This window comes from Tasmannia lanceolata, unplaced genomic scaffold (genome assembly GCF_043159265.1).
Source record: "Tasmannia lanceolata isolate RefF3 unplaced genomic scaffold, GAP_Taslan_0.1 ptg000007l, whole genome shotgun sequence".
Classification (NCBI taxonomy): Eukaryota; Viridiplantae; Streptophyta; class Magnoliopsida; order Canellales; family Winteraceae; genus Tasmannia; species Tasmannia lanceolata.
This window is the reverse complement of record NW_027518684.1, coordinates 6,347,229-6,361,385: the sequence shown is the minus strand read 5'-3', so window position 1 is coordinate 6,361,385 and position 14,157 is coordinate 6,347,229. Positions and strand designations below refer to the sequence as shown.

At 37.8% G+C, this 14,157-nt stretch overlaps 1 protein-coding gene across 1 annotated transcript; it reads left to right on the top strand.

Annotated features, from left to right (window-relative positions):
• The first annotated feature begins 8,047 nt into the window (after positions 1 to 8,047).
• On the top strand, positions 8,048 to 13,691 carry LOC143880866 (protein DEEPER ROOTING 1-like). Its single transcript, XM_077383841.1, has 6 exons — positions 8,048 to 8,217; positions 8,339 to 8,411; positions 10,307 to 10,836; positions 12,028 to 12,190; positions 12,314 to 12,359; positions 13,462 to 13,691. The coding sequence occupies exons 1-5, from the start codon at positions 8,212 to 8,214 to the stop codon at positions 12,331 to 12,333; spliced, it is 792 nt and encodes a 263-aa protein (XP_077239956.1). The 5' UTR covers positions 8,048 to 8,211; the 3' UTR covers positions 12,334 to 12,359; positions 13,462 to 13,691.
• The last annotated feature ends 466 nt before the right edge of the window (positions 13,692 to 14,157 follow it).

Here is a 14,157-nt window from a genome sequence, read left to right as displayed (position 1 = left end):
ATGACACAGGTATGTGATCATTACGAATTGACATAGTGGATTTCAATAAAAAGTTATATCTAAATTCAATCAAGCTTGTATGCTCACAAAGGTAACTTGTTAAATAATATTGCTATTGTTGCGATCTAGATAGTTGTATGCATCCGATGAATAGGTGTATTGGCAGCCTTGATGCGAATTAGTAATATTATTTGATCAAATGAAAGTTGAGAAATATGCATAATCACTAGACCCACATAGTATTTTCCTTAAATAGAGCGGCCAAAAGGGAAAATCATTTTTGGTATCCCTCCTAACCATCGGATTGCACATTCACATCCTCATACACATATTCCCACTGGCCCTAGTGTTGGGAAAGTTGCTTTGTTTCCCACTCCCCCTTCCTAATTCAAATAGGATTGTGCGGGTTGTGGTGGGAAACTAAAATGGGTAAAGGTCTTTACATTATTTTGCAAAGCCTAGGATATCAAAACCTTAATAACCTAGGACTGAAGTGTGCTGTGGCTAGAGATTGCTCGGGTAAGTGCGGTGACAGAAAGAGAGACCAAGGGAATTCTTAGTTTCTCTTTGGGTACTCTTTATGTACAGTCTTTGTTGAGAGGGCAAGGGAAAGGATTGTGGTTTGAGGGTTTGCATGTTAATCCATTGACCTTTGTAATTTTTGTGTTCTTGCCCGCACAAGCGTAGGCATCTTGGCCAAATCACATAAAATCTCGGTGTTCATATTTTGGTTTGCTTTTATTTCTATTTTTCCGTTTGTTTGTGCGCGATTATTTGGGTTTTTGCTAGACAGATTTCTTAATTCCATTTGTTTCCACCGGATGCGCAGCATGTGTGCCATATAGTGGCTACCTGTCGAAATTTAATTTGTTTAGTGATGTGTCGTCCCCTGATGGTTAGGGAGAGTCCTTGTTTAGAATTTACTCATAAGACTTTTGAAGATCATCTCGTCCAAAGCTAACACGAGCCGCTTCTCTAGTGGATAGATATCTGTTCACATTTTCAAGGTTAGTATATCATTGACCTAGTAGTAAATCTTGCTTACTGTTTTAGAATTTGTATCTTTTTGGGAAAAATCTCTTAGAACAAGCATCGTTTGACAAAAAAGTTTCCTTTTAGGGAAAGTAGCTTGGACACTAAGAACATATTGTGCCACTAAACTCCTGGGAGTGAGTAGTATATTGTGGAAAATCACATGGCTTCTTTTTTAACTGTCTAGAGGTTGGAGTGCTTTGAACACCCTTCTTGCTTCTAGGCCCAATTTTCTCGGCCTTTGACATGCATCTCGAGGAATTATGAATGAAAATTTGTAGGTGTTTAGGGATTATGATGAAAAAAATGTAGCATATCACATGGGGAAGCCGCTATTTTACTTGCATCTGCAAACCACATGCAAGGGATGCAAGCGCGCTGTGTGGGTTAGACTTGGATAATAGGGAGTGACAATATCAAATGAGAGGATTGCGGATAAATGTGGATTTGGGTGTCTTAGTAAAAGATCGAAGGGTCTTTTTCATTTTTTCCTCCTTGAACATGAAAAACTCTATATAAACCTGTCCAAATCCCATCTAAAGCCTATTAATTTTCTTTCTTTTATTGACGTATTGCAATAAATTTAATGTTTTAAGTAATAGAATGTGCTTTTTTTTAATTAATTTTGACTCATATAGTAGTACTTTCTTGTATTTTTCTAGTAATTTTTTATTTTTAGGATTTTTAAAATTTTGAACTTCTAATATAAATTCCATCGTAGCATCTTCTTTCGAAACGAAACACCAAAACGCTAAAACACCGAAACATTCTGTTCACTGACCAAAACAAAACAACGAACAAAACGGAACCAACAACTTAAGTTGTGCCCGTGCGCGTGTGAGTCTATTAACTATAACATGAGTAATGCTAAATGGAAGGTGTGCCTCTGCAAAAAACCAGCGGGAAGGGCGCCCCGTTGGATCAACATCACTAATTAACTATAGTGAATAATGCAAAGTTAAATGGAGGTGAGTGATACGGATCCTATAGAATGCCCTCCAAGCTGGTTTATTGCAAGGGCACCCTAGAGTTTAACATTTCCCTGTACCTTCTCTACGTGTGAAATGACAGAATTGCCATAACACACTCTCCCTAGCTACACCTCTACTAAATTACCCCAGATATATATGGCCAATGGCCTAGAGTGGTTTGAAGACCCCATCAGTCACGCCTTATATTTTTGGATGATGGCACCTTTGCAACACCATCACTATCTCCACACAAACACATGAATAGCATGACCATGTATAGGGTGAGGTCCACCATTTGACACCCTATATTTTGATTATCACAATCTCCACTCAAAATAAGAGTAGGGCCTCCATTTTGTACCTCTTGTTTTGATAATGGCACCCATGCCACACCATCACAATCTCGACGACTCCACCCAAACCCGAGAGAGAGAGAGAGTAGCCTCGTAAGTGAATAACAAAGAGAGTCATTAATTTGAAGTAAATTGGGATTAGCCTCGTAAGTGAATAACAAAGAGTGTCATTAATTAAAAGTAAATTGGGATCGAGGAGATTGTTATTTGCAATGATTTCTGAGAGTTCAGGCGTGGGGAGGTGTGAGAGTCAAACCCCGTTGACACACGTGTTGGTCCGACACAAAACGATCTGCTCATCTCATCTCATTACAAGAATGTCTGACGCGTGGACTGCCAGTTGCACGCAACGTGTCATGGTTCCAAGTGGTTAGACAGTTTCACGTGCGTCAGTGCTATTCAAAGATTAGAAAAAGAGCCGCCGACTCTCAGAGTGTCGAAGAGACGTCCTTCAACCAATGTTCAGATAAATTAGTGAGCTTTTGCTAAAAATTGAATTTGAATCAAATCGAACCCCTCCTGAATTTAAGGTAAAAGCTCAACCCGAATTTCAAAAAATCGACGTGAGCCCAAGGGTTTAAATTTCGATTTCGGAGAGACCTAACCCAATTTTTCTGCTGAAATCCAGAAATCCACTAAGCATGATAAACACATATTTTATTACGTAGAAAATTCTGCCCGAAATCCTCGAAATTTCGGTAATTCCAGCTGAAATTTTGGGAAAGTAATAAATAATTAAAAAATCTAGATTTTTCAGTGAAATTCATTAAATTTTGTCCGAAATTTCAGGGATAAGAATAACGAAATTTCGAGCGAATTATTATAACGTTTCGTGTATATCCAATTTCGGTTTTGATTAATTTCAGCTTCGGGGTTGTTCGGATTTCGGTTGAAATTTAAAACATTGTCTGAGCCTCAATAGTAGGGTGCAACTCGGGTTGGGGCCAACCCGTGTTCCAACTCGATTAGGTTCAACCTTACTTGACATGAGGAACCCTTTTTTCCTACCCGACCCAAGTTCAAACCAAACCCAACCAGACTTTTTAAGCTTACTAAATTAAAAAATGCTGGGTTTCCCTCGGGTCGGGTTGCCAAAGCCCTCAACCCGAACCCGACCTAAACTCAACCTGACCCGACCCAGCCCAACCCAAGTTGCACCCCTATTACCTCACCCCTAGCTTGGAAAGGAAGAAGAATGAAATGAAGGAGCAGGAAGTTAAACTTTTGCATCCACCGTCCAAATTCGCCCAAACTTTGTTAGGGTGTCTTTTCCCAATTTGATTTCAACACACTCTTCCAAACAAATAAAGGAAGGATCTGCATAGTAGAAAGTAAAACTTTCTTCTCTTGATAAAGATGTTATCCTAATTACTATAAAAAAGGCAGATTTTTTGTTCAAAATTTGTTTCTATAGTCTTATGAATCCTCCAATCACTTCTACTATGAGAATCACTAAGAACTTAAAAAATTTTATTCAAAGAAATCATGATTTTAGTATTGATTATAGGGCACTTTGTTCATAAAAGTTTGTTATAGTCTAGACTTTTGGAAGAGTTTGTGAATCATTGATTTATAGTAAAAAGAATTCCTTAATCAAAGAGTCATACTTCCATTTTGTGGCTGTCGCTTGTACACATGGGTGGTAATAGTGAATCATGGTCCGCTATGACCTACATGAATACAATAGCCTTAATTTGTATGGAAAGAAGAGAAAAAAAGAAAGAAAATTGAAGCTTGCAGCCCTTCTAAAGAGAGGCGGGGGTGTGAAGATATCATTTTTTAAGAAGGGAGGTGCAGAGATCAGTTCCCTAAAAAGAGGGCCTTATTCCTCACATGCTATTCATTTTCTAGTTTCAAGTTTATCTTTGTTCCCTTTTTTTTAAAAAAAGGGCAACAGAATATATATATATATATATATATATATATATATATATATATATATATATATATATATATAAACAGAACCGAGGTGGTCCTGAAGGAACTTTATCTTTGTTCCCTTAAGAGGGTCTGGAATTTAATTCGTGGGAAGGAGAAATCCAAAGGATTTTGAGGGTGTGCTGAGGAATTGGTGAGGGTAGGATTTTGGAGGGGGTGCCCGTTGCCCGAAGTGGCTCGTGAGATTCAGTGCCTGGTCCGGCCGGTAAGGGACACTGCCACGAGATGGTGGGCTGGGTTGTAAGTTTTGCCCATGCTCAGTTGGGTCCCACTTATTGGTGCCCGTTCGGGCAAGGGAGTCAAGTTGCCCAAAACCCACAATAGCAAACATTTGGAAGATGACAACAACTACCCGTAAAGTTTGTAGGGTCCCCTTCCTTTTATGGCATTAGTTGAGGTTCCCTTGGCTTCCACTTCCCACCGCCAACGTGACCAATCTCATATAGTATCAAAATTAACTTTTAGTGACAAATGGAGTATAATTTGTGAGGGATGCTAAACTCAAGGGCGCCCCTGAGTCTAGCATTCGTCATAATTTATTGCTCGGTTATTACTTTTGTTCACAAATTACCTTTACCCAAATTTTCCTTTCTTGTTAAGAAAAAACCTTAAGCTTAGTCATTACTCATTAGTTTGTGAACTATTCTTTTTCTCGGAATGAGCATATTTATATAGGGAGGTGATATAGTCGCCCCTTTTTTTTTACCAGCGACAGCACCCTCTAGCATATTTATGACTACTCTTTTACGCTAAGCGGGGCTGGCCCAAGTAACAAAAAGGGGTGAATCTATTATTTCCCTTTATATATATGCTAGCAAAAGGCAGATGAACTCATGAAGATGCGCAAGAGATATTTTATGTTTTATTTAGGGGGTGAAAAGGTCTATTCACTTCATCCTAAACTTAGGAAATTGATTTTAATTACCCTGGCTAAAATGTAGGAGGGCTTAGGGGCATCAATAGACTAGACTAGACATAAGGATTTGAAAGTTAATGGACAGCATTTGGATTTGGGTACAACAGCTGGATCCAAACCGGAGCAGTGTCTATTGGATCCATATCCTAATTAGGGAAATACCCCTCAAGCGGAAATCCCCCCATTTAACGGTTTCTGTGAGAATATTTCACTGCTGGACGATAAACTCACCCCCTTTAACGTTTTCCTTTGCATTTAAGACTTAACGAATAACTTAAAGGGGGGGATTTTATCCGTAAGAGGTGGGGAAAATATCATTCCCCCCTAATTAAGGTTCAAAGTTATTTTGAACACAAAATCTCTTGTAGCATCCTGGATCCAAATGGAAGGTATTCATGAGGGGTATTTTTGTAATATTTTACAATCTAACATAATTAGGAGTCTCCTCACTCTCAAGTTTCTGTAAGTAGGACCTCGGACACTTCGATGGACGGTCTGATTTGAAATGGATCGTGACCCAAAATCCACCTATTTGGGTTGTTGAAGAATGCTCTCAAATAGGAGCAAATTGGGCCCAAACTGGGATTGAGTTGGATATTCCTTCCCATTAGGTTGGGTTGGATTGATCTGTTCATACCTAAAAAAGTTGGATTGAACATCTCTCCTTTTCCTTTATGCTCACGTTCTCACACATCCTCTCTCTGCCTTGGAAACAAGAATCTCCATCATGACCTACCCAAAAAAGAAAGAATCTCCATTATGAGAAAGAGTATCGATTATTAGCCCATCACCAATGAGAAAATGTTGCCAAGCTGGGTCCAGTTGACGATCCGATTGGGCTGATCTGGAGGTTAGGTCCGTAATTTCTGGCTCCTAGTTCTCGGCGGTTTGGAATTGGATAAACCACAACCCGGCCCACTTGCATACCAACCCAACCTGATTACATTTTAAATCTCCTACTTTCTATTTATTAATCTGTTACCTTTTTTCAATTACGACAGCATATACATCACAAATTTTGTCCACTTAAAACCACCCAAATTATTTGAAGGGAAATGATGTATTCTTGCCTCCTTTTCTCCATCGGGACACACCCCTGTAGTGTATTGATGATTACTTTTTTAGAAGCTGTGGCCCAGTGAAGAAAGGAGGGCAAACATTAGAGGAATGATGTTACAAGACGCAGCCCACATGAGACACTTGTGATCGGTCTCACTCACGCAATGCCAAAGTGATCTAGGCCATCTATCTAGCTGTTCCCACTCGTTGGATGATCTTAACCATTCGATTGACAGCTTGGGAATGGACATTTAAAAAGAGAAGCAGAGATTGCATATTCAAGCCTTTCATCTGGGTGTTTAGGATAATCCAACGTGTGATTCTTAGGCTATGGATCTTGGTGGGGTCCATTAGGTAAATGGTGAGAAAATGCAGTTGCCGCGTGCCTAGCATCCTCGAGGATTTTCCAAGCAAAAAAATGCACTTTTCTTCAACTTAATAGTGCTTGGCTGCTATTCAGCATCAGTTTTCAGTGTTGCATGTGGATCAACGTCAAAGTTTCAACAAGACTACCAGAGCAAAACTACGGGACCTGATCCGTCCTTCTCTGCCAATGTAGCATTGAAATCCCTCGAGACTACCAGATAAGTTTCAAAAGTAATAACTGCACGTCTATGATGATGTGACATCAATGTTTCCTCATTGTACTTTCCAATTCCAATTTTTCAAAAAGGGAGGAATTTGGTTTGGAAAAATTTGCTTTTTCTCTTTCTATTTGTCTCGCTATATTGGTAATGACAATCCCCTCCGACTGCCCTTTGAGGTTCGCATCCAAACACTACTTATCACTATTCTACCAGGGAAATTCTAGGTAAATCAAATGTTTGTCTCCTCCCTATTGACTACTTATACTAATAATCTACAAGGTAAACTACCTGTATCCAAATAGATACATAGGGAGTCTCATAAATAAAAGTACCCGGTATGGTATTTTTCCTACTAGTTTGGATGGTGTTTTCGGCAAAAGCCACGTTTCATGATTATAAACAAAGGCTCTGTTCACTTTTTTTCCCTGGTGCTGTTTTCCCTGGAAAATAATTTTTTTTTTTCCTGACAAGACCTTGACAAGATAGAATTTCTGTGTTCACTTCTTTTCCAGGGAAAACTATTATCAGATATGTAATTTCTTATTTAAAGGCTAAAAATGATGTGGAAATTGACTTTTTCCCTGATACTTGAGATTTGCTTTCCTATTAAATATATTAGAAAGAGGCTTTCCAGGGAAAACGAAGGCTTTTCCTCTTCATTCCTTTCCCTTCTGCCATGTCACTCGGAAAGGAAAGGAAAACCGGGGAAAAGAAGTGAACAGAGCCGAAGAGTAGTAGTAGTAGGAGTAGTAGTTAGAAAGTGGGGTGGTGATTTCAACCGGGACTGAGGAAAGTACGAAATCCGATGGGCTATTTCCCGGTCAACTTCCGCTGCCTAGGCTAGCAAATCCCTTTTTATAAATGAAGTAAAAAGGGAAGTGATAAATTCTTCCCTTTTTTCTCTGAGACAGCCCCCTGCCGAATATTTATGAATAATAACTACAAAAGGGAGATGATAAATTCGCATCCCCTTTAGGATAATTCACACCCAAGTAGTGTGAATTGCCGTCAAAAAGCGTCAAAAGAACGGAGGGTACGCGGCAGACTTTAACGTTTTTTGACATCAATTCTCCTATAGGGGTGCGAATTTATCATCTCCCCTACAAAAATTTGATTATTAAAATGCGAGGGAGAGAGATAAAAGCGGGTAGAGCTCGAGCGGCAAAAGGCCGTGTTTTGGGACTTGAACCACAGTAAGCACTTGCCTGGAAAAGTCTCTCTCTCTCTCTCTCTCTCTCTCTCTCTATTTAACCCTTCCAAGCCTTCAATTGCCTGCGGATCTTGATTACCATTCACTCGATTTCTCGTATTCTAATCTCTGTTGGGTGTATTGACATCCTCTCCAAGCCAGTGATATGAGGGTAAGACACACTACAAGAGCTGCTTTAAAATCTCTAACAATGTGGGTTGTTTAGTCTGTACAAGGTTTCTAATTAGGTAACTTCGATTATATCAAATGATATGTGGGTTTGTTGCCTGTAGATTTTGAATTGGATGCAAAATAAGATTAATGGGAGACAGGGGAGCAAGAAATCGACCATGGTTTCGACTAGCAGTAAGTTTTTTTTTATTATATGGGTTTGCTATACTCTAAAAGGTATTGATTCTGAATTTTTTATTTAGATCGTTTACAGGGAATGTTATGGGTGAATTTTAATGGCTCAAAATGTTAAAACCCACAAAAGGATTGTAGCTTTATAGTAGATTTTTTCAATCCATTTTTATGATCTTTGGTTCTTGAAATTTAATTATTTTAATTTAAAACTTGAATCATGAGAGCATTAGATGTTTTTCAATCTATTTTTATGATCTTTGGTTCTTGAAATTTAGTTATTTTAATTTAAAACTTGAAACATGAGAGCATTAGTTCCTATCTCTTTGTTCATCCATGTATTGATTGAGGTACAAAGTTCTTGGTGCAGAACTCTTTTGATTCATCCTATTGGCTTTGTGAGAATCTTATGTCAATAAGGTGGAAATCAAGGAATTCTGAAATGATGGCGGTTTAGATCGTGGTTTTTCTATTATAATTTGCTAAGGACATGTTCGTTTTGGCCCTGTTTGTTTTGGATTTTGAGTCAATTTTGAGTCCAATAACAGTTCTGAATACAAAATCAATTCTCAACATCCAAGATGAACAGGGCATTTGGATTTTGAGATTTGATTTTGATGGACTTAAAAAATCAATTCTCAAAATCCAAAATCGCCTGAAAGATCAATAGCTTTAACAAAATAAGAAAAAAGGGATAACCTTTTTTAATCTGTGCTTATAAATTCATTCTCATTAGCTTTGACAAGTACAATCAACATTTTACTTGTTACATTCAAGTAAGATGGACTTAACCATATAAAAACATGAATTTACTTGAAAGTCATAAGCACTTATTCAATTAATAAAAATTGTAAACATGATGATGATGATAATAACGACAATGACACCGATGATGCTAATTGCAGTATGACAATAACAGGATGCTTTTTTTTTTCTCTCTCCGAGAGTGTAATTTTTTTTAATCCATAACTTCAAAATGATCTCAAGCAAAAGCTATATTATAGAAATGAAAACTCATTTTTTCACAAAAAAATGATCCTTGTATATTAATTGAAAACTCTAGGCCATAGGACACCCAGACAGATGCTCTGACTCTTAACTGAATCATGAAACGGAAACAGTAAGTAGGATGCGCAGATCCGACTGACTTAGGATTCAAATGAATCGTGATGCATACATAGGTCGGTCCGATCTAGAATGGTTCCGTTGACAGCCCTTGTTGGCTTCTTAGGGAGGGTCCTAAGAACTTACTTGATAACATATAAAACATAAAGCTATTTAACACTTGCCAATATTATGGGAGTTCAATGCGACAACCTTAACACAAATGAGTTTGTGAATAATAATTTTCTTACCAGAATTTATAACTAATCAAGGGAGGTGATATATACAATCTTGCATTAGATAATTACTCTCATAGTCTCTTCTCTTTATTTGGATTTTTCTAATTAGCTACTAAAGGGTGTTATAATTCTTGAAAAGAAATCAATGATTAAAAAGAAAAAGGAGACTAAATAGATGAGTTCTTTTATCAAAATCAAGAAGCACAAATATCATTTCCTCTAATCAAATTGTTCAAAAATTAATTTAAACTTTTTGAAAAATTGGAACAACCATCTTCCAAAAATGCAATATAGACCAAAAAATGCGAAGTTTTGCTAACATATTACTGGGTAAAAAATGGAACAGGCTTTGAAAAAAATGCGAAGTTTTTGTTAAGATAGCACGGGACCCTGCCATTTTTTCAAAAGTTAAAATTAATTTTCGAAAGATTGTCATGCTAATGTTCTCCTTATTTTACATTGTTCAACCAACTGTCAAAGGCTATTACAATTCCCCAAAAACTCTCAACAACTAATTAAAATTAATTTCTCTTCATTTGTTCTGTTGCTCTGTAGATTACAACATGCAAGAAGCTCGCCAAGAGGAATTCAGTGATTGGTCACATGGGTTACTAACAATTGGGACGTTTGGCAACAATCAATTAATGGAAGATACAGAGAGACCTGAATCTTCAGACAATTCACATCCATATGAAGACTTATCCAATTTTACAGCAGAAGAAGTTGGCAAATTACAAGAACAACTAACAAAGCTATTATCGCTTAAACCAGTTTCAAATGCTATTGAATCTAGAGGAGAAATAGCTAATCTTCCACTAGACAAATTTCTAAATTGCCCGTCAAGCTTGGAGGTCGATCGGACCAATTGCCAGAGATTTTGTGATGATGTTGACAAAGATGATGGCAGTCTTTCAAGAAGTACCAGTATCATTTTGAGTAAAAGCAAAGAAGTATGCACGGACAATAGCACTGCAATTAGGCAAAGATCGCTCTCCTTTCTTCTTAAAAAGATGTTTGTTTGTCGGGGTGGTTTCGCAGCAGCTCCCAGCTTAAGAGATCAGCTTCCTGAGACAAGGATGGAGAAGGTATCCATACAAAAACACACATGCACGTTCCTAAAAAGGACTTCATTTTTTAGTAAAAGATAAACAAAAAGTAGTGGAAATATTGGAAACAGGGGCTGGTAAGAATCTATCATTTTTTTTAAGGAAAAGACCATGTTTTGATAATGGAGCGAACTCACCTTGTTTTACACTTTCTGATTGGCTGGCGAGAACTTTTTTGGGAATTGTTATATCCTTTGACAGCTGGTTAAATACTGTAAAATAAGGCGCGCGCGCGCAGGGGCGGAGGCACATAGAGCATGAGGGGGGCCATGGCCCCCCCCCCCCCCCCCCCCAATGACTTGGAAAACCTCTTTTGTGGTTTTTGGCAGTACAAGCATTATAAGCTAGTTTAGTGGCCATGGCCCCCCCAAATGACCAATGCAGGCAAGTATAAATTAGTTTGGCCCCCCCAAGTGTAAATTCCTGGCTCCGCCCCTGCGCGCGCGCGTGTTTGTGTGTTATATAAGGGACATATATTGGACTGATATAGCCACACTATCAAAACATGCTCGTTTGAACATTAGTCCCATATCTGTATAGATATCTATTATAATATAGCAATAAGAGAGGTGGATGACATGTACAATCTCCCTTTCTCCCGAATCCTATGTGGACAGTCCCATATCTATATTTATATGTGGGAAATGATATGACCAAAATCATAATTTTTGTGCGAACATCAGTCCCATATCTGTGTGTGTGTATTATAATATAGCAATAAGACGGGGGGATGACATGGACTGTCTCCCCTTCTTCCGAATCCTATGTGGACAGTCCCATATTTATATCTGTATGTGGGAAATGATATCAGCAAAACCATTTTTTTTGTGCGAACATCAATCCCATATCTGTATTTATATACACGTGGACAGTCCCAGATCTATATCTATATATAGGTGGGAAATGATATCAGCAGAACCATTACTTTTATAATAGGCGCAAACTCACCTTGGATTAGATGCTTAACCTGCTGTTACAATTCTCCAGAAGCTGTCAGCGGCCTTTGACAGCTGGTTAAAGCATATGCGACAAGTTGAGTTCGTGCCTATTATGTAAACATAGTTGTGCGGTTGTGCCTATATCAGTTGCCTATATTTATGTGCATATGTATAGCATTATTTTCCATTTCAACACTTCAATCCATTTTTTCTTAGCCATTTTTGTCTGCAGCTTTTGAGGGCAATAATTCACAAGAAGATATACCCCCAAAGTTCAGCTTCGAAATCAACAAAGAAATATTTGGGGAACAAACAAACATGCAAGACAGACATAGAGAATCAAACACAAGAGAGGGCAGACGATGGATGTAAATGGGTCAAAACAGATTCTGATTGTAAGTTCCCCGCATTCTTTTCAGACTACGCCCACACGCATGATTGGATATATTTGTGCACAGATTTAGTTATTAAGCTCTTCCTCAAAATGTGCATTGATAGAATATTTTCTTTTTGTGCAGTCATTGTTCTAGAGATCTAAATCTCTCTCCATTTTGACCATAATGGGTAAGTTTGCACTCCGATTATACTCTCTTTTTTTAATATAAAAATAAAGGCTATATGTGCTCTTGAAACTTTACATAAATTCAGCTCTACTCCCAATTATATGAGTGTTTCTTCTTAGTAGTACTTTTAAAGCCGCATTCCTTTTGGATTTTGAAACTGATTTTTGTACCCAAAACTGCGCTTGATTCTGATTCCAATAATCTATTTTGGACTCAAAATCAATTATCAAAATCCAAAACGAATAGGGCCTAAGAAATTAGAAATTTTGGGCCTCATTAGATGCAACCAAAGTTGGTTCTTATTTTCAGATAAGATTATTTAATTTAATCTTAGGAAGCCATTAACTATATTTAGCCCTCCCAGACCCTGCAATGGTGGGAGCCTCGTGCACTGGGCTGCCCTTTTTTTTTTAAATGTCATGAAGGCCTCTTTGGAAGCCATTAACTAAATTTTTTTATCAGTTGCATTTCATCATATTTAACTTCAAACTTATATGCAGTTTTAGTGATATCCAAAGATGCCTCTAGTAATTTTGCACACTCCTTGTAATTCACAGATCTTGTTTGTTTGCATACATCAAGCATTTCCAGTTTTGAACAGTACTTTCAAAATTATGGATGCGGTACATAACATGAGGAATTGTAAAAGATTTTTTGCTAGAAAATGCACAAGTTGCACGCATTATCCAGTAATAAAATGATCCTGATGACCCACCTGATACCAATTTGATGGTTAACCGTTGGTTAAGTTTTCCAGGCCTGGCCTAAAGAAAAAACCAAAAAATTGAACAGTTTCTCAAGAGGAGAGTTGGATTTTTTGTTAAGGGTCCGTTTCTTTCGACGTAAAAATGGACGTAAAATTTGTTTCATGTTGAAAAAATGAACTTAAAATTTTTTTTACGTCTATTTTTACGTCGATAGAAACAGAGCCTAAAAGATGTTAGTTCTTATCAGAGTTTCATTAAAAGTAGATTGTAGGTAAGTTTCTGTGTAGATAAGGCAATTTTATGACTCACATTGGGTAGAAAGATTTTTATCTGTTATTCTATATACATGTGCTTGTTAGGCTAGAAGTGCTAACTTAATGATAATTTATGTTTCAGGCATGGGTGCTAGATATTGCTTAAATGCCCTAGCTCAACGTATAAGATTTACATAAATAAATCCGAGGCAGCCCTTGCAAGAATGATTTGGCGTATGATCACAAAATCCCTGCTCGTATATGTGTGAGCATGTCGCCTGTCTTTAGTCATCAAGTAGTCCCTGTTCAATGTCATACATGTTTTTAGATCTTTGTAAGGAACTTAATTTTTGGAAAAAAAAACCACATATTCCAAGCAGGATCATTGCATTTTTTTGTGGGTAAGCGGGATTGAAGTAATTAATTCAACATAGACACCCACTTCACCCTATATTCCGTTATTATATTGCTTTTGTAACTTCATCTTCTTCCTTATGAGGAAGTCTAAGCTTGACCAAAGGCTCTGTTCACTCGTGTTCCCGGGAGACCAAATCCCGGGAAAACCCCCCTTTTTTCCCGAGAAAGCTAAAATTCGCATGTTCACTTGTCTTCACGTGATTTTGAAGAAACCTAGGTGGAAAATGTCACATCTGACATGGAAATTTGGAAAAATGATGTGGAAATGAGTCTTTTCTCACGAGTGTGAGATTCCTTTTCCCTTTTTTTTAGTCGGATTTGCTTTCCCAGGAAAACTAGTGAAAAAAGAGGGCAAGAAGTTTCTGGGGAAATCTTTTCCCGCGCAAGTGAACAGGCGCGGGAAACCTTTTCCTGCACAGTT